This window comes from Gopherus flavomarginatus, chromosome 10 (genome assembly GCF_025201925.1).
Source record: "Gopherus flavomarginatus isolate rGopFla2 chromosome 10, rGopFla2.mat.asm, whole genome shotgun sequence".
Taxonomy (NCBI): domain Eukaryota; kingdom Metazoa; phylum Chordata; order Testudines; family Testudinidae; genus Gopherus; species Gopherus flavomarginatus.
In genome coordinates, this window is record NC_066626.1 from 56,338,797 (window position 1) to 56,362,082 (window position 23,286).

The 23,286-nt window shown below is 47.7% G+C and overlaps 1 protein-coding gene across 1 annotated transcript in view; it reads right to left on the bottom strand.

Annotated features, from left to right (window-relative positions):
- The window catches only part of EPC2 (enhancer of polycomb homolog 2), a 114,454-nt gene that overhangs the window by 34,009 nt on the left and 57,159 nt on the right, over positions 1-23,286 (bottom strand). The window contains exons 5-8 of the mRNA XM_050969221.1: positions 21,133-21,281; positions 20,688-20,820; positions 4,123-4,314; positions 3,109-3,198 (exon numbers count right to left, since the gene is read on the bottom strand). Coding sequence (XP_050825178.1) covers positions 3,109-3,198; positions 4,123-4,314; positions 20,688-20,820; positions 21,133-21,281 — 564 coding nt within the window. The remainder of the gene's footprint in view (positions 1-3,108; positions 3,199-4,122; positions 4,315-20,687; positions 20,821-21,132; positions 21,282-23,286) is intronic.

The following is a 23,286-nucleotide window of genomic DNA, read 5'->3' on the forward strand; positions in this document are numbered from 1 at the left end:
TGTCAGAGACAGGATACTGGATAAGATGAACCATGTTCTGACCCACTTTGTCAACTCTTGGGTTTTCAAACTAGTAAAAGTTCAGATCAGAAAACTAAGGGGTGAGACAACTCTGCGACAAGGAGGTGGCAATTTGGGGAGGGGGTTTGTGCCATAATATATCCTCTTTCTTGATTGCACCAGAAAAAAAAAAGCGCCATCAAAAATCATTCATTTTGCTTTGGAAGAGCGGAGGAGGAGGAAGCTGCAGCTAAATCTCTGGGGCTGAGTGGATCTAATGACTACATTAGTGGCCAAGCAAGGATGGCACTTGCTGCCAGCACTCAGAAAATGCAGCAAAATTGAAGAACAAACTAGGGAACCGGAGCTGGATGCAAATATACAATCCAACAGCCTGATCAATTTTAAGTATCTGCAAAGTAGAAGAGCACTAGAGTAACAACATCTGATAACCCGTAGGAACCTGGAAATCACTCAGATACACCTGAGGCTACAGAATCATAAGATGCACTTAAGAAAACCTATGGGAGAACAAGAGGAACAAATACAGAAAGCTTCATGACCTACAGTGTCCAAAGAAGGAACCAAGTCACTTGGGAGACGGCTGGGATACTTGCAGACAAGACAGCACATCTGATCTGCTTAGTTGAGACCAAAGATCCTCCAGCAGACTTTTACGGAGTACATATTCTACATTCTGGATATTGTATAAAAACTTTTTTATCCTCTGCACCAATCAACCTAGTTCATTACAGGGAAGTTAACGTAATCAAAAATGATGTTTCTTTAATTAAATATGATGTCTTTTAAATACTTGTATTTTAAGATTAAGCTTACAAAAAGGATTGTGTGTCACTACCCAGCCTCTTATGTCTCAGTGCGGAAAGCAAAGAGAATGGATCACTCTGAAGGTATGGTGGCGGCTTGCCTGTGGGTTCCTCTGCAGTAGACACTTCACCAACCTCACCTCACCGTTTGGTGCATTATCTCAATGACACCGGATCTAAGACGATATGGCACTACAGGGTTAGTCTCAATCCTGTTCCACTATATGCATCCATGGCTGAATTTGACAGTGTTAAGCATCTACAGCTACCACTGATTTCAAAAAGGAGTTTAGGTGATCAACACTTATGACCAATGAAGCTATCAGTGTCAGGTAAACTGAGAGGATTAAAAATCTGCGCCACTGCCACAGTTTCAAAACCAAGACATCTGTCTCAAGATCCAAGGACTGAGTCAGCCAGTTTCCAAATCACACTGGCCTCACATTTTCCCTCTGTGATGCAGCAGTGTGTGCACAGAGCAGGAAGAAAAGTGCAAAAAAATTCAGAGTAAAGTTTACTTCTTAAGATTTACAAAAGCATACAGAGCTTATGTAAAATAAAAGCTTTCATATGTTAAGGCTCAGGTTTTTCTTTTCTCGATATTTCAAACCAATAAAGGAATAACAAAATTGTATTATCTTACTAAAATCCAGACTATCTAGAAAATCACAGACGTATGCTTTGATAAAACATATGCTATACAAAACAAGTGAATTTCTGAAGGCAAAAAAGAATTTCAGGACCTGAAAAAAATATATATTTTAGCAGAAGCTTCTTTAGTTTGTGCTGATGAGTATTTTAAATTCTAATTATTTCACTTATTTCTTCTTCTCCCATCCCTACACTATTGAGGAGGTATTGCAACACTTATGGTTGGATGTTTTGCTAAACTGCTTCAAGTTTGAAGGCTGAAGCATCACCTATGTCTGCGACATTATACTACACCTTCAAATAATTTTGTACTCTTCTTTAAGAATCTGGATGATCTCAAAGGATATTCACTTACAGCAAAATGTATTACTACTTAGTGAAACAAGAATGTACAAAAAGCATTTTTATAAACATATAAAAATGAGTAAGTGTCTTTCTTTGGATGATAATTTTTCTGATGAATTCACTTCATTGTTTTAAATAGTCCTCTTACAGCTCATTTGATGTGGGCCCCCCGAGGATGGGGAGAGAAAGACTGTCATCTAAGCTTGCCCAGTAACTGGATCATTCTGCGTGATCAAGAATTTGAGGCATAGTAATCTTCCTAAGTAAATTATCTGGTGCCTGAACTGAGCCAATTTTCACACACAGTTTATTCTAAACAGTTAAGAGATCTTTTACATGAAGTTTTTGATACTTCCATTTAGAACGTACACCAAAGACCTTTCAAAGGTAGTCTAGTTGCCATTTGTATTTTAAAATTAAATTATTTCAAGCAAAAAAAAAAAAGAGCATAATTGATGAAACTGCACATACAGATTTTAGATTAGTGTTCAAGAAAGACCTCTGGTATAAGGGCAAAGTACTCTAATTTAAGTACTCACTAATCTATTTAAGCAGCATCTTGTTATAAAAAATAAATCTCTATTAACCCTAAGTTCTTTGACTCAAGAAGTATATTTATATAGCAGTTACAACAAATATCAACATTCTTTTTAGTAACTTCTGCATTTTACACTTAGATGAGACTACATGGTTTCAGTTTAAATCTCTTTATTGTCCTAAATATTAATAGATCTAGCCCACCATTTCTTGGGGCTTGTCTACACAAAAACATTTACTTGGCATTTGAAACAGGTCTAGACCAAAGCACATTAACTATCAGTGCACATCAGCAGGGTCCACATGGACAGTTAGAACACAGCAGGAGACTACAAGATAGATTCACATCCCACCTTGTTTGTGCAGACAAGCACTGAATTACATGTGCTATCATATTGCATATCCAGTTTTCTGTGCCACCTCAGAACTCTTATTTGTGCCAGAACGTGAAGGCTGAGGGGAAAAAGGAGCTGGAAGAACTAGAAAAGCAGTACTCCCTGTTTCCTAGCAGTGATGGTTGATCTGACTAGCTGGAAGTGCTATAGATTATCTTGAAGCACTCACTGAATATACAGTAAGAAAAGAGGAAGAAAGATGTGGAAGAAAAATAAGCCCAAAATGAAAGGTTGTTGTGAAGATTTGCTTTGGATTGAACAAACAGCCTAATTCATTGTCTCGGATAGAGACATACCTCTTAACATTAGCTTGCTGTCAGTACGCTATTAAAAACAGCAACAAAAATTCTTACAGCATAATACTGGCATCCCGCTCTTCTTCTGAAAGCGCAAGGTCCATCGGGATCATTTTCTTCTTCAGGTTCCGATACTGGTGAGGGTACCTAAAGCACAAGCAAATTCACTCTCTATAATCATACTATCCACAATTTAGAGATACTTCACAGCCTCTTTAAAGCCACTAATAATTAAATATAGATCATAAGCAATTAACTCTTTTTGACTGTATACTGAGTAATGTAGTGTTTTGTATTCAGAGATTTTCAAATAGCTTACAAAGATGGACAAAATTTTTTAACTTTTTTTTGGTGGGGGGGGGAAATAAAGCACAGAAAGGTAAACTAACATCCAAGGTCATACAATAAATCAGTGGGAGAATCAGCAATAAAACCACATCTCTTGACTCCCAGTTTTGTGCTTAATCCACTGAACCACAGCTGTCAAAACTGCCATCCCAAGTTATCTATTTAACAATTAAAATTGAGAAAATCATATCAGAAATATCAAGAAAAAAATCTAGGACTGATGAGAAAGCATTTCCAATATAGTTTATAATATGCTATTTTGGTAGCAGCATGTGTCAGAAAAATAGATGATGGAAGACGGTCCTCTAAAATGCAGGTGTACAAACATCTACATCGATTTCACTAAAATGCAGTGTATGTGAGATAAAAACTTGATGGCCACATAAGGAATTCACATACTTAGCATTTATACAGCTTTTCTTCAATGGATCTCAGAGCTCATTAGAAAGTTGGGTAAGTATTATTAACCCATTTTATGAACAGTGTCAGGAATATAACCTCTATTTCTAAGCCCCTCTATCTTAGTAAAAATAACAGAACCAACCTCAATTATTTTACATGACTATGCTATATAAGCATTTGTCTCAATCCAACTATTCAACATCTCTTATCAGGAGAACCAAATACCCACTTTTGAGGTTAGATCACCTCAACTCAAGTCAATTTTTATTTTTTTCCCCAGTTATAAGTAACTACTTGTATTTTATTTTAATTAAAAATTACCTGTGGGAATTCGTCTTCATCTGAACTGTGGAAGTCATACTGTTTAATGTCACTCTTACTGATAACAGGCAACGGCTCAGTAGTGGGCTGCTGAGGAGTTATTACACTCTCTATTTTAGGCTTCTTTGGATACTTCTTCTTTTGACGGACAACGTCTGACATGTCCTCCTTTAGAGATGGGTGGTGAGGATGCTGTTTGTAAAGAAGGGTTTTTTGGACAAGAGAAAGAAAACGTAATATTCCTTAATTCATTAAAACTTCTCCGCTCTTTTCCTGAAACATACATTTGGGAAGCCATTATTGTTTGCAATCTCAGAGCTAAACAAAAGGACCACTGAAATATCTTTTATATTGAACATATCTCTTTTTTAGACTACAGAGGGTGTTGTGGTTTTTTGGACCAATCAATTCAATATCCTGTAGCTGAAAATCCCATTCTGGTTATTTTCAAAACTCAGTTTCCTAAGTCACAAGACATGAAATTCTCTTAAATGTTTTAAATTTGCTTGGGCTATGGAATGAAGAACGATGATTTGGGTTTATTCCATTTATTTCTCATTTCATCACTTTTCATTTTGTTTAGAATCCTGTGCTAATGGTTATTACTATTTCATCCTATTAGTTTACTTCAGCAAGATTAATCTACAGTATGAAGCCTGATCAGAATTAAATAAAAAACTTTATTCAAGAACAAATGCTTATAGCAACAGTTAAACTTCAGAACTCTCAAGATACTTTAAAACTTTAACCAATACTTATCCTCACTCTCTACCTTTCTGTTATAAGACAGACACAGTTTGGTCGCTGAGGAAACTAAAAGTTTTTCTAAGAATTTAACTTGTCAGCATCAATGTTGGATTGTAGCTAATGCAAACAATGGAAGTAATTTTAATAACTGATAAACACAGTACAATGGATAGGTATTTGGAAATTTGGTCACTCCTTCTAAAACGCTCAGGAGGGCTCCCTAGCTAGAAAAACAGAATTATTAGCCAGGATCTTTGAATAATTAACCTGATCCTACGCAAGTAAAAGATGTACTATGTTTATGGTTTTACTGTAACTTTGCCTTAATTAAAAAAAACTAACAAAAACACACACACAGTACAAGGTAAGCAGGCCTTGTAACAAAATAAAGGTAACTGCCTGCAACTAACTTAACTAACCAGTAGATGTCACTAGTGTTAAATAAAAACTGTAATTCATAGTCATAATACTATAAAATCATATTTTGGACTCAATCTAGGAAGCAAAAGGGCAAACAATTTAGGAATATCATATAATACGTTCCTGCAATATGCTTTTGTCAATTCAATTTTTAAATGCTGTTTCATTATTATAAAATTGAAGTGTGTCCATGACCTATATACTTTTACAAAAATATGGTTACTCTCCTTTGTAACTGTTGTCCTTTGAGATGTGTTGCTCATATCCATTCCAACTAGGTGTGCACGCACCACGTGCACGTTCGTCGGAAGATTTTTACCCTAGCAACACTCAGTGGGTAGGCTGGGTCGCACTCTGGAGTGGCACCGTTATGGCGCCGGATATATACTCCTGCCGACCCAACGGCCCTTCAGTTCCTTCTTGCCGGTTACTCCGACAGAGGGGAAGGAGGGCAGGTTTGGAATGGATATGAGCAACACATCTCGAAGAACAACAGTTACAAAGGTGAGTAAACGTCTTTTCTTCTTCGAGTGCTTGCTCATATTGATTCCAATTAGGTGATTCCCAAGCTTTACCTAGGTGGTGGGGTCGGAGCGAGATGTTGCAGAATGCAAAACTGCTGAGCCAAATACTGCATCATCTCTGGACTGTTGAACCAATGCGTAATGTGAGACAAAGGTGTGAATCGATGACCAGGTAGCTGCCCGACATATTTCCTGGATGGGAACATGGGCCAGGAAGGCGGCAGATGAAGCTTGAGCCCGAGTAGAATGGGCGGTGAGGTGGCTAGCCGGAACGTGAGCCAAATCATAGCATGTATGGATGCAGGATGTTACCCAAGATGAAATTCGTTGGGATGAGACCGACAGGCCTTTCATCCGGTCTGCCACAGCTACAAAGAGCTGAGGTGACCTTCGGAAGGGTTTTGTTCTCTCGATATAAAAGGCGAGAGCCCTGCGAACATCTAGGGTGTGCAGCTGTTGTTCCCGACACCATAGGTGCGGCTTCAGGAAAAAAGACTGGGAGGAGGATGTCTTGATTGACATGAAAGGCGGACACCACCTTAGGGAGGAAGGAGGGGCGTGGTCGCAGCTGTACCTTGTGCTTATGGAATACCATATATGGGGGGTCCGCTGTCAAGGCCCGAAGCTCAGATACTCGTCTTGCTGAAGTAATAGCGACGAGGAAGGCTGTCTTCAGGAAAGGTACAGCAGCGAGCAGGTGGCCACTGGTGCGAAAGGAGCACCCATAAGCTTGGCTAGCACCAGGCTGAGATCCCAGGTAGGGGTCAGGCGTCTGACTTGAGGGTACATACATTCCAATCCCTTGAGGAACCTTGAAACTATGGGGTGAGAGAAGATTGATCGGCCATTTTCCCCTGGGTGGAAGGTGGAGATGGCTGCCAGATGAACCTTTATGGAAGAGACCGCTAGGCCCTGTTCTTTCAGGGACCAGAGGTGGTCCACAACACTAGGAACAGACACCTGCCTGGGGACTGAGTTACGCTGAGCGCACCAGCAGGAGAAAGGCTTCCACTTGGCCAGATATGTCATCCTAGTGGAAGACATCCTACTGCCCAAGAGCACCTGTTGGACCGAGGCAGAGCAACGCAACTCAGACTGGCTCAACCACGCAGCAAACATGATGAGAGGTGAAGAGACTGCAGGTCCAGATGGTGAAGCCTGCCGAAGTCCTGTGTTATAAGATCCGGCCAGAGTGGCAGGGGAATCGGGTCTGCCACTGAGAGGTCGAACAACACGGTGTACCAGTGCTGCCTTGGCCACGCTGAAGCAATCAGGATCAGGTGGGTGCTGTCCCTGCGGAGCTTGAGTAAGACTCTGTGGACGAGTAGAAACGGTGGGAAGGGATAGAGTAGGTACCTCTTCCATGGGATCAGGAATGCGTCTGAGAGAGCGCCCAGGGAGCGTCCCTGGAAGGAGCAGAACACCTGGCATTTCCTGTTCTCTCAGGAGGCAAAGAGGTCTATGTGGGGAAACCCTCACTTCCGGAAAACAGAATGGATGAAGTCCGGATGAATCAACCACTCGTGAGACAGGAAGGATCTGCTGAAGTGATCCGCCAGAGTGTTCTGGACTCCTGGGAGAAAAGACGCTACCAAATCGATCAAGTGGGCTATGCAAAAGTCCCAGAGGCGAATGGCTTCTTGACAAAGAAGGGAGAAGCGTGCTCCGCCCTGCTTGTTTATGTAAAACATGGCCATTGTGTGGTCCGTGAACACAGATACAGAATGGCCTTGGAGATGGTCTCGAAACACCTGGCATGCTAGATGGACCACTCTCAGCTCCCACACATTGATGTGCGGGGCCAGCTCTTGAGGCAACCAGAGGCCTTGAGTGTGAAGGCCCTCGAGGTGGGCACCTCAACCCAGAGATGACGCGTCCGTGGTTAGGGCCATCAAGGGTTGCGGTGGCTGGAATGGCATCCCTGCACAGACTAGAGTGGGGTTTAGCCACCAGGTTAGGGGGCCCAGAACCTCCTGGGGAATAGTGAGCACCGAGTCCAGGCTGTCTCTGCATGGTTGGTATATTGAAGCAAGCCAGGTTTGAAAGGGATGGGGAGGCATAGCCTTGCGTGCTTGGTCACAAAGGTGCAGGAGGCCATGTGACCTACTACGCTGAGGCAGGTGAGCACCAACGTTGTCGGGAAGGTTTGAAGACCTCGAATAATTGAAGGCATTGCTTGAAAACGCAACTGCGGGAGGCAGGCTCTGGCCAGATTGGTGTGCAAGAACCGCTTCTATGAAGTCTATTCTCTGCGTGGGTGTCAGAGTAGACTTCTCTGTGTTGATCATCAGGCCTAGAGTCCCGAAGAGATCTTTGACGATGCACAGGTGCTGCAACATTTGCGACTGGGAAGTCCCTCGAATGAGCCAATCGTTAAGATACATGTAGACGTGTACCTGACGATGCCGGAGGGAGGCAGCGACTACAGCCATGCATTTTGTGAACACACGTGGAGCTGCAGAAAGGCCAAACGGAAGTACAGTGAACTGAAAGTGTTGATGGTTGACCACAAAATGGAGGTACCGTCTGTGCAGTGGGTAAACTGTGATATGGAAATATGCATCCTTCATATTGAGGGCAGCATACCAGTCTCCTGGATCCAGGGACGGGATAATGGTCCCCAGGGTTACCATGCGGAACTTCAGCTTTATCACGAATTTGTTGCGCTTTCGCAGGTCTAGGATCGGTCGTAGACCTCCCTTTGCCTTGGGAAATACCGGGAATAAAACCCCTTGCCCCTCATGTCTTTTGGCACCTCCTCTATGGCTCCCGTGGCTAGGAGCAACTGGACCTCTTGTAAGAGGAATTGCTCGTGAGAGGTACTGGGAGGGAGGGTGGGAATTGCTCGTCCTTGAAGAGGTACTGGGAGGGAGGGTAGGAAGGCAAGGTTGAAACAAACTGGAAGTAGTATCCCACTTCCACCGTGCGCAGGACCCAACGATCTGAAGTTAGCTGGGACCAGGCAGGGAGGAATTGTGAGAGGCGGTTGAAAAAGGAAGGAGAAGGATCCGGTAGAGCAACTAGTGGGCTGCCCTCAAGCGTCCCATCAAAAGTTCTGCTTGGGCCCCGCTGGTGGTTTAGGGGGTGCCTGATTTTGACCTCCTTGAGAGCCAGACTGTCTCCGACAATTCCCTCTACCACGCCTTCTGCTAAAGTCCTGACATGGCCTAGCCAGGGCGTTAGGGAGGTGTGGCTGGGGCCGGAAGGTCCTGCGTTGGGTCACTGGCGTGTGCATACCCAGTGAGCGCATTATAACGTGACTGTCCTTCAGACTTTGCAATCTGGGGTCAGTTTTATCTGAGAACAGGCCCTGGCCTTCGAAGGGCAAATCCTGAATAGTTTGTTGTAATTCAGGGGGAAGGCCTGATACCTGGAGCCAGGAGATACGCCTCATCATCACTCCTGACGCCAGAGTTCTGGCTGCAGAGTCCGCTGCATCCAGAGAGGCTTAGAGGGAGGTTCTTGCTACCTTTTTACCTCCTCAAGTAGGGCCATAAATTCTTTACGGAGCTTCTTCCCCAGGAATCCCGTCAACTTCCCCAAGGACACCCATGTATTAAAGTTATATCTACTTAGGAGGGTTTGTTGGTTTGCCACCCTAAGTTGGAGGCCCCCCGGCAGAGTATATTTTGAGGCCTAGGAGGTCCATGCGTCTAGCCTCCTTTGACTTACGAACCAGGGCTTGCTGGCCATGATGCTCCCTCTCGTTCACCGATTGCACCATGGAAGAGCAAGGAGGTGGGTGAATGTCGAGATATTCATATCCCTTTGAGGGGACCATATATTTTCTCTCTACTCCCCTTGCTGTAGGTAGAATAGAGGCTGAGGATTGCCAAATGGTATCCGCATTAGCCTGTATGGTGCGGATAAATGGAAGAGCCACTCTAGTAGGTGCATCAGCCGATAGAATGTCCGTGACAGGGTCCTCTATTTCAGGGACCTCCTCCACCTGTAAGTTCATATTCTGAGCCACTCGTCTCAAAAGGTCTTGATGGGCCCTGAGATCAATTGGTGGAAGGCCTGAGGAGGATGTTCCCGCCACCGTCTCGTCAGGCGAGGAGGAGGAGGAGAGGCCCAGGACCAGGGGGTCCTGTGGGGGCTCCTGCACTTGAGGAGTGACACCTGTGTCAGGTGGAACCTGGGTGTCTGCAGATGGTATTGGAGCCTCATCCATGCCCGTAAGTGGAGGGGCGGGGGGGGGCAGCTTACTGTGGCCTCTGGTACCCAGTGTTCTGACGGGGCCGACTGTGGAGCCACTGATGGAGCACCTTAGGCCTGGTGGTATGTCCACGGTGTCCAGAAGGACCAGTGTTGAGGCCCTTGTTCGTGGCTCTGGCTCTCTGGGAATATATGGCTGGGGACGTCAGAGTCACGCTCCTGAGAACAGGATGCGCTACCAGCCTGCGATGACACCGATGTGTGTCTTGACGGCCACGGCGGTGCCGACAAACCCTGGGAGGGCGCCATTGTTCTGGATGCTCGATCCCGGGCGGTACCAGGGAGCGGTACCGGGAGCTATAACGGTACCGCAAGCAAGACCAGGACCTTCTACTGTAGCGTTGCCGGGAGGTCGACCGGGATCTCGAGTCCCTTCGTCTGGAGCGACTGCAGGATACACAGTGCCAAGGGCGGTGCCATGAGTCAGATCGATACTGGGAGTATCTGGCCGGCGAACAAGATGTCGAACGGTGCCACGAGTGCGACTGGTACCGTGATGGAGATGGTGCCGGGACTGCGAGCGGTGCCGGGAGCGGGAACGGCGTGATCGAGAGCGTCTGCAAGACCGTGATCTTGAACAACGTCCCTCTGTTGGACCAATGGAAAGTGGCCTTACCAGAGCTGGTTTTCTGATGGGATTGTATGACCCGCACCGGCGGTGCCGGTGGTTGAGGCCATGTCGACTCCGTCATGGCGATGAGCTCCCTTGCCGTGGAGAAGGTCTCTGGTGTAGAAGGGAGGGCAAGCTCAACCACAGCATGAGCCAGGGAGCTGTCAGGCACCGGACTCAGTGGCCCTTGTGGGACCGGAATCGATGGTGCCGCGCTCGGTGGAGCCGCAATCGGCGGTACCACAGTCGACGGTGCCGCGGCAGAGGAAGGTGCCGGACGAACCGTCTTCAAAAAGCGCTTCTTCTGTGGAGCTGAAGCAGCTGGAGCGCTATGTTGCTTCCTGGGTCTCGGGGACAGGTAGCGGTGCCGAGCAGATGTCAGTGCCAGTAGAGGTCAGTGTCGGGGCTCCTTCTTGGTACCAGAGTGGTCCGGGGCCGAAGGGGCACTCCTTACAGAAGCAGTCTGTTGGGCGCTCGGTACCGATGCTGCAGGACTAAGTGCCGACTCCATGAGGAGCTGTTTCAAATCAAAAAAGTCCAACTCCTTCTTTGTCCTTGGTTTAAAAACGACTAGCAGATGCGGCACTTATCGGTAAGGTGGGATTCCCCTAGGCACTTGAGGCAGGAGTTGTGGGGATCCCCTATTGGCATCGGCTTTTGGCACACCGAGCACGGTCTGAATCTCGGTGCCTTGGGCATGGGCCTGTACCAAGGTGGAGAAAAGGGGCTAATCCCCGATCCCCCCCAAACTATATACACTAACTATAAATACAACAACTAATACTAACTATAACTACAAGAACTCGAACTACAAAAACTAAACAGCAAAGAACTACAAGTAGCTAGGGACGTGGAGATCAGCAAAGCCGTGCTCCACAGTTCCAACAACCGTCACGGGCGGTAAGAAGGAACTGAAGGGCTGTTGGGTGGGCAGGGTATATATCCGGCACCAAAACGGCGCCACTCCAGGGAGCGACCCAGCTGACCCACCGAGTGTTGCTAGGGTAAAAATCTTTCAACGAACGTGCACGTGGCATGCGCACACCTAATTGGAATCGATATGAGCAAGCACTCGAAGAAAGCAGGGTCTCTCTGACAGACATATTTCTTTCTTAACAGAAAAAACAGTTAAATGGTGGCAGCAATCTACCCCCCTTAGTCGCCTCCCCACATTTAAAAAAACCTGAGAACAGATGTTGCATTCTACTGTATTTTAAATGTGTGGATTCTGATGTCTGCCACTGCTTAATTTTTCTCTTTCTTGATGTGTCATTTCCTCTCAGAGCTCAGTGAAAGGAGAACCATCTGTCCAAATAACATTCAGTGCACAGTTCTGATTCTGCTTTGTCCCAAGTGGAAATAATAAAGCAAAAAGGAATTCCCATTTCCTTCCTCCTCCTGCTTTCACCTCTTTTCTTTCCCTGGCTTTGACTGAGGCTTCTCATAGAGGCCAACCACAGTTTGAGGAATTCAGAGCTGCTCCTGTTACAATGATTGTTTTGTTTTTTTTTAAATCAGGCACATAGGCAATAGAAATCCTCACGGTTGTCTCTGCTTTTTTATACTGATTTTTATACTTTGCTGAATTTAATTCTGGGCTTCACATTCATCAACAATGATCTGGGACCAGAAGGACTTCTAGATTAAGAGGAAATATTAACAGCCTCATCCTCTCATACATTACAGTGCATTGCTTCATGCGAAGACTGTCCTCAAGAGAACTGTATAGCTTGCTTAAGTGGGAAGAGGTAAAGACACAACCATATACAGCTGCATCTGAAGAAGTGAGCTGTAGCCCAAGAAAACTTATGCTGAAATAAATTTGTTAGTCTCTAAGTGCCACAAGTACTCCTGTTCTTTTTGCGGATACAGACTAACACAGCTGCTACTCTGAAACCTATTTGAAGAGTGTGAGCATCCAGAAGGGACAAATTATTTAGGAATTGTTTTACCTCTTGATGAGATCCATTAGATTCTGGAACAGACTCCCAATGGTGGAAGTCCCATCACACGGTAAGTTTAAAACTAAACTAGACAAACCATTCAAGAACTACAGTACATATGGTTGAGCATACCGACCTAATTGCCATTTCAATTTAAGTTAGTTATAGAGGCTCAGCACCAATCAGCATTTAACACAGGACAAGAAAAAAAACAAACCTTAATTTTTTTCTCATCTGGAAATAAGGATAGCACTCTTTTCTTGTAGTAGTAAGACAACATTGTGCAGGAATATCTGAAACTCTCATTCTATTCATGGAGTAGCCCTGAGGAAAAGACGGTTACTCACCTCTGTAACTGGTGTTCTTCGAGATGTGTTGCTCATATCCATTCCAGGTAGGTGTGCGCGCTGCGCGTGCACGTTTGCCAGAAACTTTTTTACCCTAGCAACTCCAGTGGGCCGGCAGGTCGCCCCCTAGAGTGGCGCCACTATGGCACTTGATATATACCCCTGCCGGCCCGCCCGCTCCTCAGTTCCTTCTTGCCGGTTACTCTGACAGTGGGGAAGGAGGGCGGGTGTGGAATGGATATGAGCAACACATCTCGAAGAACACCAGTTACAAAGGTGAGTAACCGTCTTTTCTTCTTCGAGTGATTGCTCATATCCATTACAGGTAGGTGAATCCCAAGCCTTACCTAGGCGGTGGGGTCAGAGTGAGAAGTCACGGCATGCAGCACTGCAGAGCCAAAGGCCGCATCATCTCTGAACTGCTGGACCAGGGCGTAATGGGAAGCGAATGTGTGGACCAATGACCAAGTCGCCGCCCTACAAATGTCTTGGATCGGCACGCGGGCAAGGAAAGCCAGCGATGACGCCTGTGACCTGGTGGAGTGTGCAGTCACATGGCCCGCAGAAACGTGGGCCAGGTCATAACAGGTCCTGATACAGGAGGTAACCCAGGAAGATATCCTCTCCGAGGAAATCGGTAGTCCCTTGACCCGGTCCGCTACCACCACGAATAGTTGGGGGGACTTGCGGAACGGTTTGGTCCTGTCCACATAAAACGTTAGCGCCCGACGGACATCTAGCGAGTGGAGTTGTTGCTCCCTGTGGGACGAATGGGGCTTTGGGAAAAAGACGGGGAGGAAGATCTCCTGGTTAATGTGAAAAGCTGAGACCACCTTGGGTAGAAAGGCAGGGTGTGGTCTCAGCTGCACCTTGTCTTTATGGAAGACCGTATACGGGGGATCTACTGTGAGGGCCCGTAGTTCCGACACCCGTCTAGCTGAGGTGATGGCCACTAGGAAGGCGGTCTTCCATGAGAGGTAAAGCAGGGAGCAAGTCGCTAACGGCTCAAATGGAGGGCCCATGAGCCGAGTTAGGACCAGGTTGAGATCCCATGAAGGGGCAGGAGGATGGACCTGTGGATAGAGACGTTCCAGCCCCTTCAGGAATCTCGCCACCATAGGGTGGGAGAAGACGGAACGTCCGTCCCCTCCGGGATGAAACGTGGAGATAGCCGCTGGGTGAACACGAAGGGACGATAACGCCAGACCCTGAGCCTTGAGGGACCAGATGTAGTCCAGAATAGTGGTGATGGGAACCTCCGTAGGGAGAAAACCTTTCTCCGAACACCAACAGGAGAAACGCTTCCACTTAGCCGAGTAAGTAGCCCTGGTGGAAGGCTGGGGTAGAGCAGCGTAACTCGGAGCCGGTCAACCACGCAGGAGCCATGCCGTAAGGTGCAGGGAGCGAAGGTCCGGGTGACAGAGCCTGCCGTGGTCCTGGGTGATCAGGTCCAGATGAAGGGGCAGGGCAACTGGGTTGGCTACTGAGAAGTCCAGCAACATGGGTTACCAATGTTGCCTGGCCCACGCTGGAGCTATCAGAATCACGCGAGCTCTGTCTCTGCGCACCTTGAGGAGGACCCTGTGTACCAGCAGAAAGGGAGGGAACGCGTAAAACAGATGGGTTGCCCATGGGATAAGGAAGGCATCCGCTATCGACCCGGGCTCCCGACCCTGAAAGGAGCAGAATGTCTGACATTTCCTGTTCTCCTTGGACGCGAAGAGGTCCATCCGGGGATGACCCCACCTCTGGAAGAGTGAGAGGGCGACGTCCGGGCGGAGGGACCACTCGTGTGAGCAGAAGGACCTGCTCAGTCGATCCACTAGAGTGTTTCGTACTCCCGGGAGATAGGAGGCGGAAAGGTGAATGGCATGGGCTATACAAAACTCCCAGAGTCGCATCGCCTCGTGACATAGGGGAGAGGACCTGGTGCCGCCCTGCTTGTTGATGTAGAACATGGTCGTCGTGTTGTCGGTGAACACCGCGACACAACAATCTTGAAGGTGATGGACGAACGCTTGACAAGCAAGACGGACCGCTCTCAACTCCCGTATGTTGATCTGGAGGTCCAGCTCCTGAGGGGTCCACAGGCCCTGAGTTCTCAGAGCGCCGCTGTGCACCCCCCACCCCAGATCTGAGGGTCTGTCGTCAGGGATGCCGAGGGTTGGGGCGGATGGAACGGGAGCCCTGCACAGACTACGGACTGGTCCAGCCACCACCGAAGGGAGTCCAGTACCCCTTGGGGGACGGTGACAATTGTGTCCAACGAATGTCTGGCCGGCCGGTACTGCACGATGAGCCAAGATTGAAGAGGCCTCATGCAGAGTCGGGCATACGCTGTCACGAACGTACAGGCCGCCACCAGGAAGGCCAGACATGTTCTTACAGAGGTCAGCGGGGCCGCCTGCAAGCGCAGAATGATGGCCAATAGCGACTGGAACCTGGGCAAGGGCAGCAAGGCCCTGGCCAAGGTAGAGTCCAGAACGGCCCCGATGAACTCTATCCTCTGCGTGGGGAGCAGAGTAGACTTGTCCACGTTGATCACGAGGCCTAGAGCAGCAAAGAGGCTGCTGATCCTGCGGACGTGGTCGCGGACCTGTAGCTCCGATGTGCCCCGGACCAGCCAGTCGTCGAGGTAGGGGAACACGTGAATGCGGTCGCGCCGAAGGTATGCGACGACGACTGCCATGCATTTCGTGAACACCCTCGGGGCCGTAGAGAGGCCAAACGGGAGGACCGCAAATTGATAATGTTGGCGGTCGACCACAAAGCGAAGGAAACGCCTGTGCTGGGGGGATATGGCGATATGGAAGTAAGTGTCCTGCATGTCGAGGGCGGCGTTATCAGTCTCCAGGATCCAGGGATGGGATGATGGTCCCAAGGGATACCATACGGAACTTCAACTTCACCATATACTTGTTGAGTTCCCGCAGGTCGAGGATAGGCCTGAGGCCCCCCTTGGACTTGGGGATTAGAAAGTAGCGGGAATAAAACCCCTTGCCCTTCTCGCTTTCTGGAACCTCCTCTATGGCTCCCTTGTCTAGGAGCGTCTGCACCTCCTGATGGAGGAATTGCTCGTGAGAGGGGTCCCTGAAAAGGGACGCTGGTGGGGGGTGGGGGTGGGGGTGGGGCGATGAAAACTGCAGGCGATAACCGGCCTGTACAGTGCGCAAGACCCAACGGTCCGATGTTATTTGGGTCCACGCCTGGAGGAAAAACGAAAGACGGTTGGAAAACTGCGGGGAAGGATCCGAAGGGGAAACTGGTACTGCGCCCTTGGGCGCACCTTCAAAACGAAGGCTTGGGTCCGGGTGGGGCCTTGGTGGAGCCTTGGTTTTGCCCCGTTTGGCCACCCGACTGTCTGCGTCTATTGTTCCTGCCGCGGCGCCTATTAAGGTCCTGCCGCGGACGGAACTGAGGATACGGCCGACGCTGCTGCCGTTGGTTCTGCTGTCGGAAGGGCCTGAGCTGTGTCGCAGGCGTATGCATCCCCAAAGACCGTATGATGACCCTATTGTCCTCAAGGTCCTTTAGTCTGGGGTCTGTCTTATCAGAAAACAGGCCCTGGCCTTCGAAGGGGAGGTCCTGGATAGTCTGCTGGAGCTCTGGCGGAAGGCCAGAGACCTGGAGCCAGGAAAGGCGGCGTATCGTAAGACCTGAGGCAAGGGTCCGAGCGGCCGAGTCCGCAGCATCTAAGGAGGCTTGCAGCGAGGTCCTCGCCACCTTTTTGCCCTCATCAAGAATGGTGGTAAATTCCTGACGTGTGTCCTGCGGCAACAGCTCTGCAAATTTGCCCGCCGCTACCCAGGAGTTAAAAGAGTAGCGGCTAAGGAGGGCCTACTGGTTCGAGACCCTGAGCTGTAGCGCCCCCACTGAATAGACCTTACGGCCCAGGAGGTCCATCCGCCTCGCCTCCTTAGACTTGGGCGCCAGGGCCTCTTGACCATGGCGCTCCCTGTCGTTCACCGACTGGACCACAAGGGAGCAGGGTGTCGGGTGAACGTGTAAGTATTCATAGCCCTTAGAGGGGGCCATGTACTTTCATTCCACTCCTCGAGCGGTTGGAGGGATGGAGGCCGGTGACTGCCAGATAGTGGTGGCGTTGGCCTGAATAGTCTTGATGAAGGGCAGGGCCACTCTGGTGGGCGCATCGGCAGAGAGGATGCTCACCACCGGGTCCTCGATTTCAGAGACCTCCTCTGCTTGAATATCCAGGTTCTGCGCCACGCGCCTGAGGAGGTCCTGATGTGCCCTAAGATCTAGAGGGGGAGGGCTGGAGGACAAGGTACCTGCCACCGCCTCATCAGGGGAAGACGACGAGGAGACCCCTGGTAGCAGAGCATCCACAGGGGGTTCTGTCTGGGGCTGCACCTCCGTGTCTGGAGGGAGCTCTGGGTCCTGGTGGCTGGACCTGTCATCTGCTTCCGGGGAGGGAGGGGGTCGAGACACCGTTGCCTCTGGTGGCCTGCGTTCCGCCGCAGGGCGGGGAGTGATATGTTGTGGTCCCTGGGCTTGGCGGTACGCCCAGGGGGTCCAAAACCCCCACTGCTGAGGCCCTCGTTCTTGAGGCGGAGGGTCCTGAAACAGGGCCGCGTGTCTGTCCTGTCCCAGCGTATAGGCGCTCTCCGCCTGAGAGGACACAGATGGTTCCCTTGAAGGCCATGGAGGCGCCGAGCCAGTTTGATAGACCTCTCTATACGCCGACGATCTCCTCGGTGCCGAGGATCGGTACCGTGAGTCGTACCGGTGTCGGGATTGGGACCGGGAATGGCGTGGTAGTCGGTGCCGGGATCCAGATCGGGATCTGCCTCGAGGTCGGTGCCGAGAGCAGGACCGCGATCTGCATTCAGCGCGGTGCCGGGATGGTACTGGGGATCGGGACCTGCCACCGATGCGGTGCCGGGAGGTCGACCGGGATCTACCACCAGCTTGGTGCCGGGAGGTCGACTGAGGAGCTGAACGGCTCCTAGCGTCTTGGAGCCGGTGGTAAGAGGAGCCAGACCAGGACCGTGCACATGCTAATCGGCGCCGCGAGTGCGACCGGTACAGGCGAGGAGAACGGTGCCGAGACTGCGAGCGGCGCCCAGAGCGCGAGCGTTCACGTCTCCAGGGCGATCGGTGCCTGGACTCCAGAGACGGCGCTCTCAGCATGGGCTTGCCTCTGGAGGTTACCCGCCCCGGGGGTACCGCGGCTTGAGGCTGCGATGGCTCAGTGAGCGCTATCAAGTCCCGTGCCGAGGCGAAGGTCTCCGGTGTAGATGGGACTAACAGCTCGACCCCCGATCTCAAGGGGGAGCTAGGAGGGGCCGGACTCGACGGACCTTCCGGGCCCGGAGTCGACAGCAGCCCTGCAGGCGGTGCCGCGGCCAAGGTAGGTGCCGGGCGTTCCACTCGAGCCTGCCTAGATGGTGTTGCAGACGTCGAGGGTCTTGGATCGGTTCCCGGTGCCGGGGATGGACGGTGCCGGGGAGTCTTGCCGGTGCCGGCGCGGTCCGGTGCGGGGTAGAAGTGGCCGGTTGCGCTGCCGGTACCGGAGTCAGTGCCGCTTCCATTAGGAGAGCGCGGAGTCTTTGATCTCTCTCCTTCTTTGTGCGAGGCTTAAAGGCCTTGCATATACGACACTTCTCAATGATGTGCGATTCCCCCAGGCACTTGAGGCACGCGTCGTGGGGATCGCTAGTCGCTGCTTGAAGCCCGGCGAACCAGGCATGAGCCCGGTGCCGGGCGCCGGGAAGGGCAACGGCCCACCCGCGAATAAGTTCTACAACTATATACAATAAACAACTAACTACTATACTACCTTAAACTGTCTTTGAAACTATTTACAACTACAACTACGAACAGTGTACAAGGAAGAGCTAGGGACATGGAGGACAGCAAGCCGCACTTCACAGTTCCAGCAACCGACACGGCGGTAAGAAGGAACTGAGGAGCGGGCGGGCCGGCAGGGGTATATATCAAGTGCCATAGTGGCGCCACTCTAGGGGGCGACCTGCCGGCCCACTGGAGTTGCTAGGGTAAAAAAGTTTCCGGCAAACGTGCACGCGCAGCGCGCACACCTACCTGGAAGGGATATGAGCAATCACTCGAAGAAGAACTGTGTTTACTTCAGGTCCTTTTGTACTCAATATTTTACTTACATTGTGCACAAAAGGTCAAAACAACCCTCTGATGGAATATTCAGATAATTATTCTACAATCTTTTGGGGTTTTTTGAATATCTAATTTTTATTCATCTATTTTGAGCAGTCCAATACAAAGGAGAGACAGACCTCTACGGGATCTTTTTCCCTTGTTTTTTGAGTTTTGAGAATGTATTTTGCAGGAAGCACTACGGAAAAGGGAAGGATAAAGGTAAGCACTAAGTAAAAACTGATCAGTGTAGGATGGATGTTTGGATCTAACTCCACTATCTCTTAGGCAATTCTGATCTGATGATCTGGCTAGATTACTCCTGAACTCTTGATATGTTTCTTCTCTTTTGAGGTATCTGGACCAGGAGTTTTAAAATGTTTATTTGTTAGAGAGTATTTATTTGGTGGAGCTTCTCCCACTAAAGATTTAAATAGAGAGATCTTGAAAAAAGATTATTTTATCTATTGCCTGAGTTTACAAAAAACTGTGCAGTGTGACCAGTTTGAAGGTGTCCAAAATTTCTAGCTATGCATGTTTCTAGCTATGTAACATCTACTTTTCCGATGGAACAAACACTCCCAAGTTTAGTAGGTATAAAAATAAAACTAGACTAACTGTGGTTCAGCACAGACAGAAGGAAGTTAAGGAACAACATTTTTCTGCAAATAAAGGATAACATTTCACAAAATTTGGCAGCCCACAGCTCTCCCGATCTCAGCCTGTCAAAACAATTAACATGCGCATGACAAATAGAGTAAGTCTTCCAGATCTCTCCCTCCTAGTAGCTTGTGGTGCCTAAGTAGAATTAAAAGGCTCACATCTTGTCTGTATCGTTTTCCACTAACACCACACAGTTTCTGATACTATCACACTGTCGATAGAGGGAGGAAATCAGAATCACTGCTAGTTGACACTGCCAGTGCACAGCTCTCAATAATGTCAGACTACTGACACACAACCCAAGGAGTTTCCTGAAAATTTTGGTCACTCAGTTTTTACTAAGCATTGACATAATACAAAATAAATAGTAAAGCTTGTATTCTTGAGCTAGCTAGCTAGCTACCTGGAATTGTTAACAGGCCTTCATCTCTGACGCATAATCCCTAGTTTATGCCAACCCCTAGAATTCTGTAGCTCTTCCCTTGCCTTTTACTGACACCCCACATATCCCTAATATTCTCATCTGTGTTGTGTGGAATGATTCTGTCCAAAGCTATCAGTATTCCTGGACTGTGCTGCTGAAAAAAAGTTCAAAGCTCTACTCCCCAAAGGAAGGCAAGAGAAGTAATTCACTATATGTCTCAGTATATGGTATAGGCCCTTAAATTCACATTTAAGTGTTTACGTATGTATCTCCTTACAACTAAAAGAGAGTGTAGTGAGAAAGATAGGAACGAAGAATACTATATTATTATTTTTTAAGGAAAAAACTGATGTCAGGTGTCACTGATACCTAGACATCTGAACCACGTTAGACTATAAGCTTTTCAGGCTAGGGAGAGTCTTTTACTCTCTTTCCCAATCCAAGCACCTGCTCTGCACATTAGACAGACTGGCCAGCCCAACTACAAGAGCTGTTCAAAGGAACAAGATGTCTCATTGTGGACAAAAACAAGTTTACCTTAACTTTACATTCTTGAACTTTGTGGTGGTTTCCATTATGAAGAGTTGCTGGAGTGGTGCTCATCTCTTTGTCAGGTCTATTAAGCTTTACTTCATTAAGGATTTCACCTCCATAATCACCCAAATGGTACCTGAAAGTTATAGAAGGGGAATATTATACATTTTAATGGCAACACCATACTATCAAAAAAAAAAAAAAAAAAAAGAAGAAGAAGAAGCTGTACAACAAACACAATTTTCAGTTTTATGAAGTTTACAGTGAGATTTAAGCCTTCAACTAAGCAAAAAAGTACCAAAGTCATGTATACATACAGGAGCAGTAGCTTAATTTACAAAATATGTTACTATGCATCTGAGATAGAAGGAAACCCCTTTATTTAATGCAGTATTTTATACGTATTTAAAGTAGAGCTCTCATAGTTAATGTTGGATGGCAACTTTACCTTTTTTCCACAACTTCTAATGTCAAATGCAACAACTCCCGTTTTGTTTTCTCTCTTCTCTTAATCATCTCCAAAATTGTTATGGCTCTGCTAAACTCCCTTCTTAATTTCAACATCTTCTCATAAGAGGCTTCATCATTCTTTCGATTCTATTGAAAATAGATGGAATGTTAGTCAGAGCATAAATCAAAAGCAAAATCTGGAAGATGTAAATTACGTCAGTTCAGCAAAATATTATACATTGCAGGTCTGTGGTCAGAAAGCAGAATCTGACCATAGCACAAACCTTTCACAAGAATAAACTATTCAGTGCCCCAAACCGTAAGTATGATTACAAGAAGAGCTATCAAACCCTAAGCTAATTTTTTTCTTCAAAAAAAGCTCCAATCAAGTCAATGGAAGTTTGTATAAATAAAGAGCTGAGGATTTGGCCCCAAAATATTTTGCTTACCTAGATTCTGCAAGTGATGAGTTTTGCTATGCTTAAGGTTTAAGGTTCATATCAAATTATGGAAAATTGAAGACTTTACAGTTCCAGCTATAACCAACTTAAGCTAGTGATTAGCAACTCACACAGCTGATCTGTACTGTGTTGTTCCTCTGTCTCCCACAAACAGTAAATTGTGATACAAATCAGATATAAAGTCATTACTAGGTTGGTTTGACACAATTTGTTCTTGACAAATCCATGCTGACAGCTACTTATCACCTTATTATCTGCTAGGTGTTTGCAAATTGACAGCATAATTATTTGCTCCATTTTCTTTCCAGGTACTGAAGTCAAGCTGACTGGTCTGTAATTCCCTGGGTTGTTCTTATTTCCCTTTCAGTACTACATTTGCCCTGTCCAGTCCTCTGGAATCTCTCCTGTCTTCCACGACTTTTCAAATATAATCGCAAATGACTCAAATATTTCCTCAAACAGCTCCTTGAGTATTCAATGATGTATTTCAACAGACCCTAGTGACCTGAAGACATTTAACTTGTACCTAATGGTACGTCTACACGGCCGACTTTAAAGCGCTGCTGCAGCAACACTTTAACCTGGCTGTGTAGTCGCAGCTCCAGTGCTGGGAGAGAGCTCTCCTGGCACTGTAATAAAACCACCTCCATGAGGAGAATAGCTACCAGTGCTATCGACGCTGTCACTTCATAGCACTGAAACTTGCATCGCTCAGAGATCTGTTTTTTCACATCCCTGAGCGAAGAAAGTTTCAGTGCTGTAAGTGGTAGTATAAACAAGTCCCAAGTAATTTTTAACTTGTTTTTTTCCCCTATTTTAGCCTCTGATCCTGCCTCATTTTCACTGGCATTCAACTAGCATGTTAGATGTCCAATCACTACCAACTTTTTTCATAAAAAACGAAATAAAATCATCCTGCTTTCTGAGGCATTTTAAGGTATAGTTCTGTGGCAGCTTTGAGTAATTTTTTTTTAAATGGAGGTGCTTTTTTTTAAGTTAAACAAGAAAATAAATGCGACAATCTGTGCAGTATTCTACTCTTAATATTAAATTACATTTATTTTATGCTGCCCCTTAAATTTTCAACGCCTGATAAATTTTTATACTGAAAATGCTTAGCTACATTGCTGAAGTTATCCGGAGGAAGACGGATGTTTAGGAACAGTTGGAGCCTTCGGCATCCAAGAATGAACAGGATATTGTTTGAGCTGTTTAGCACCCTGTGATGGGGCAGCTGCCCCTTACTGGCAGAAAAGGGGTTAAAAGCAGCCCTAGTGAGGCTGCACTGGAGGCAGCCAGTTAAAGAGGGGCTGCAAGGAGCAGCCAATCATGGCCTAGCAGGCCCACAGAAGAAGGGCTGCAGAGCAGAGTTGAGTAGCTGACTGGAACTAGAGGCGAAAAGAGCAGACTCCTAGCAGGGGGGAAAAGCTCCAGCACCTGGGACAATTCAGTGCTGCAAGCAGGGACTGGAGAGCTAGGGAGAGCTCCTGGCTGGCCGCTAGGGCCTGCAGACTGAGGCCCTGAGGTAAGAGCAGAAGAGGGTGCTGGAGTTGCATGGGAAGTGGCCCTGGAACAATGGACTGCAGTTACCATTGAGGGAAGTGGCTGGGCAGAGATTGCAGGTCCCCCAGAAGGGGAGAACACCGAGTATGACACAGCTGGAGGGAAGTGTCATGAAGAGGATGCCACAG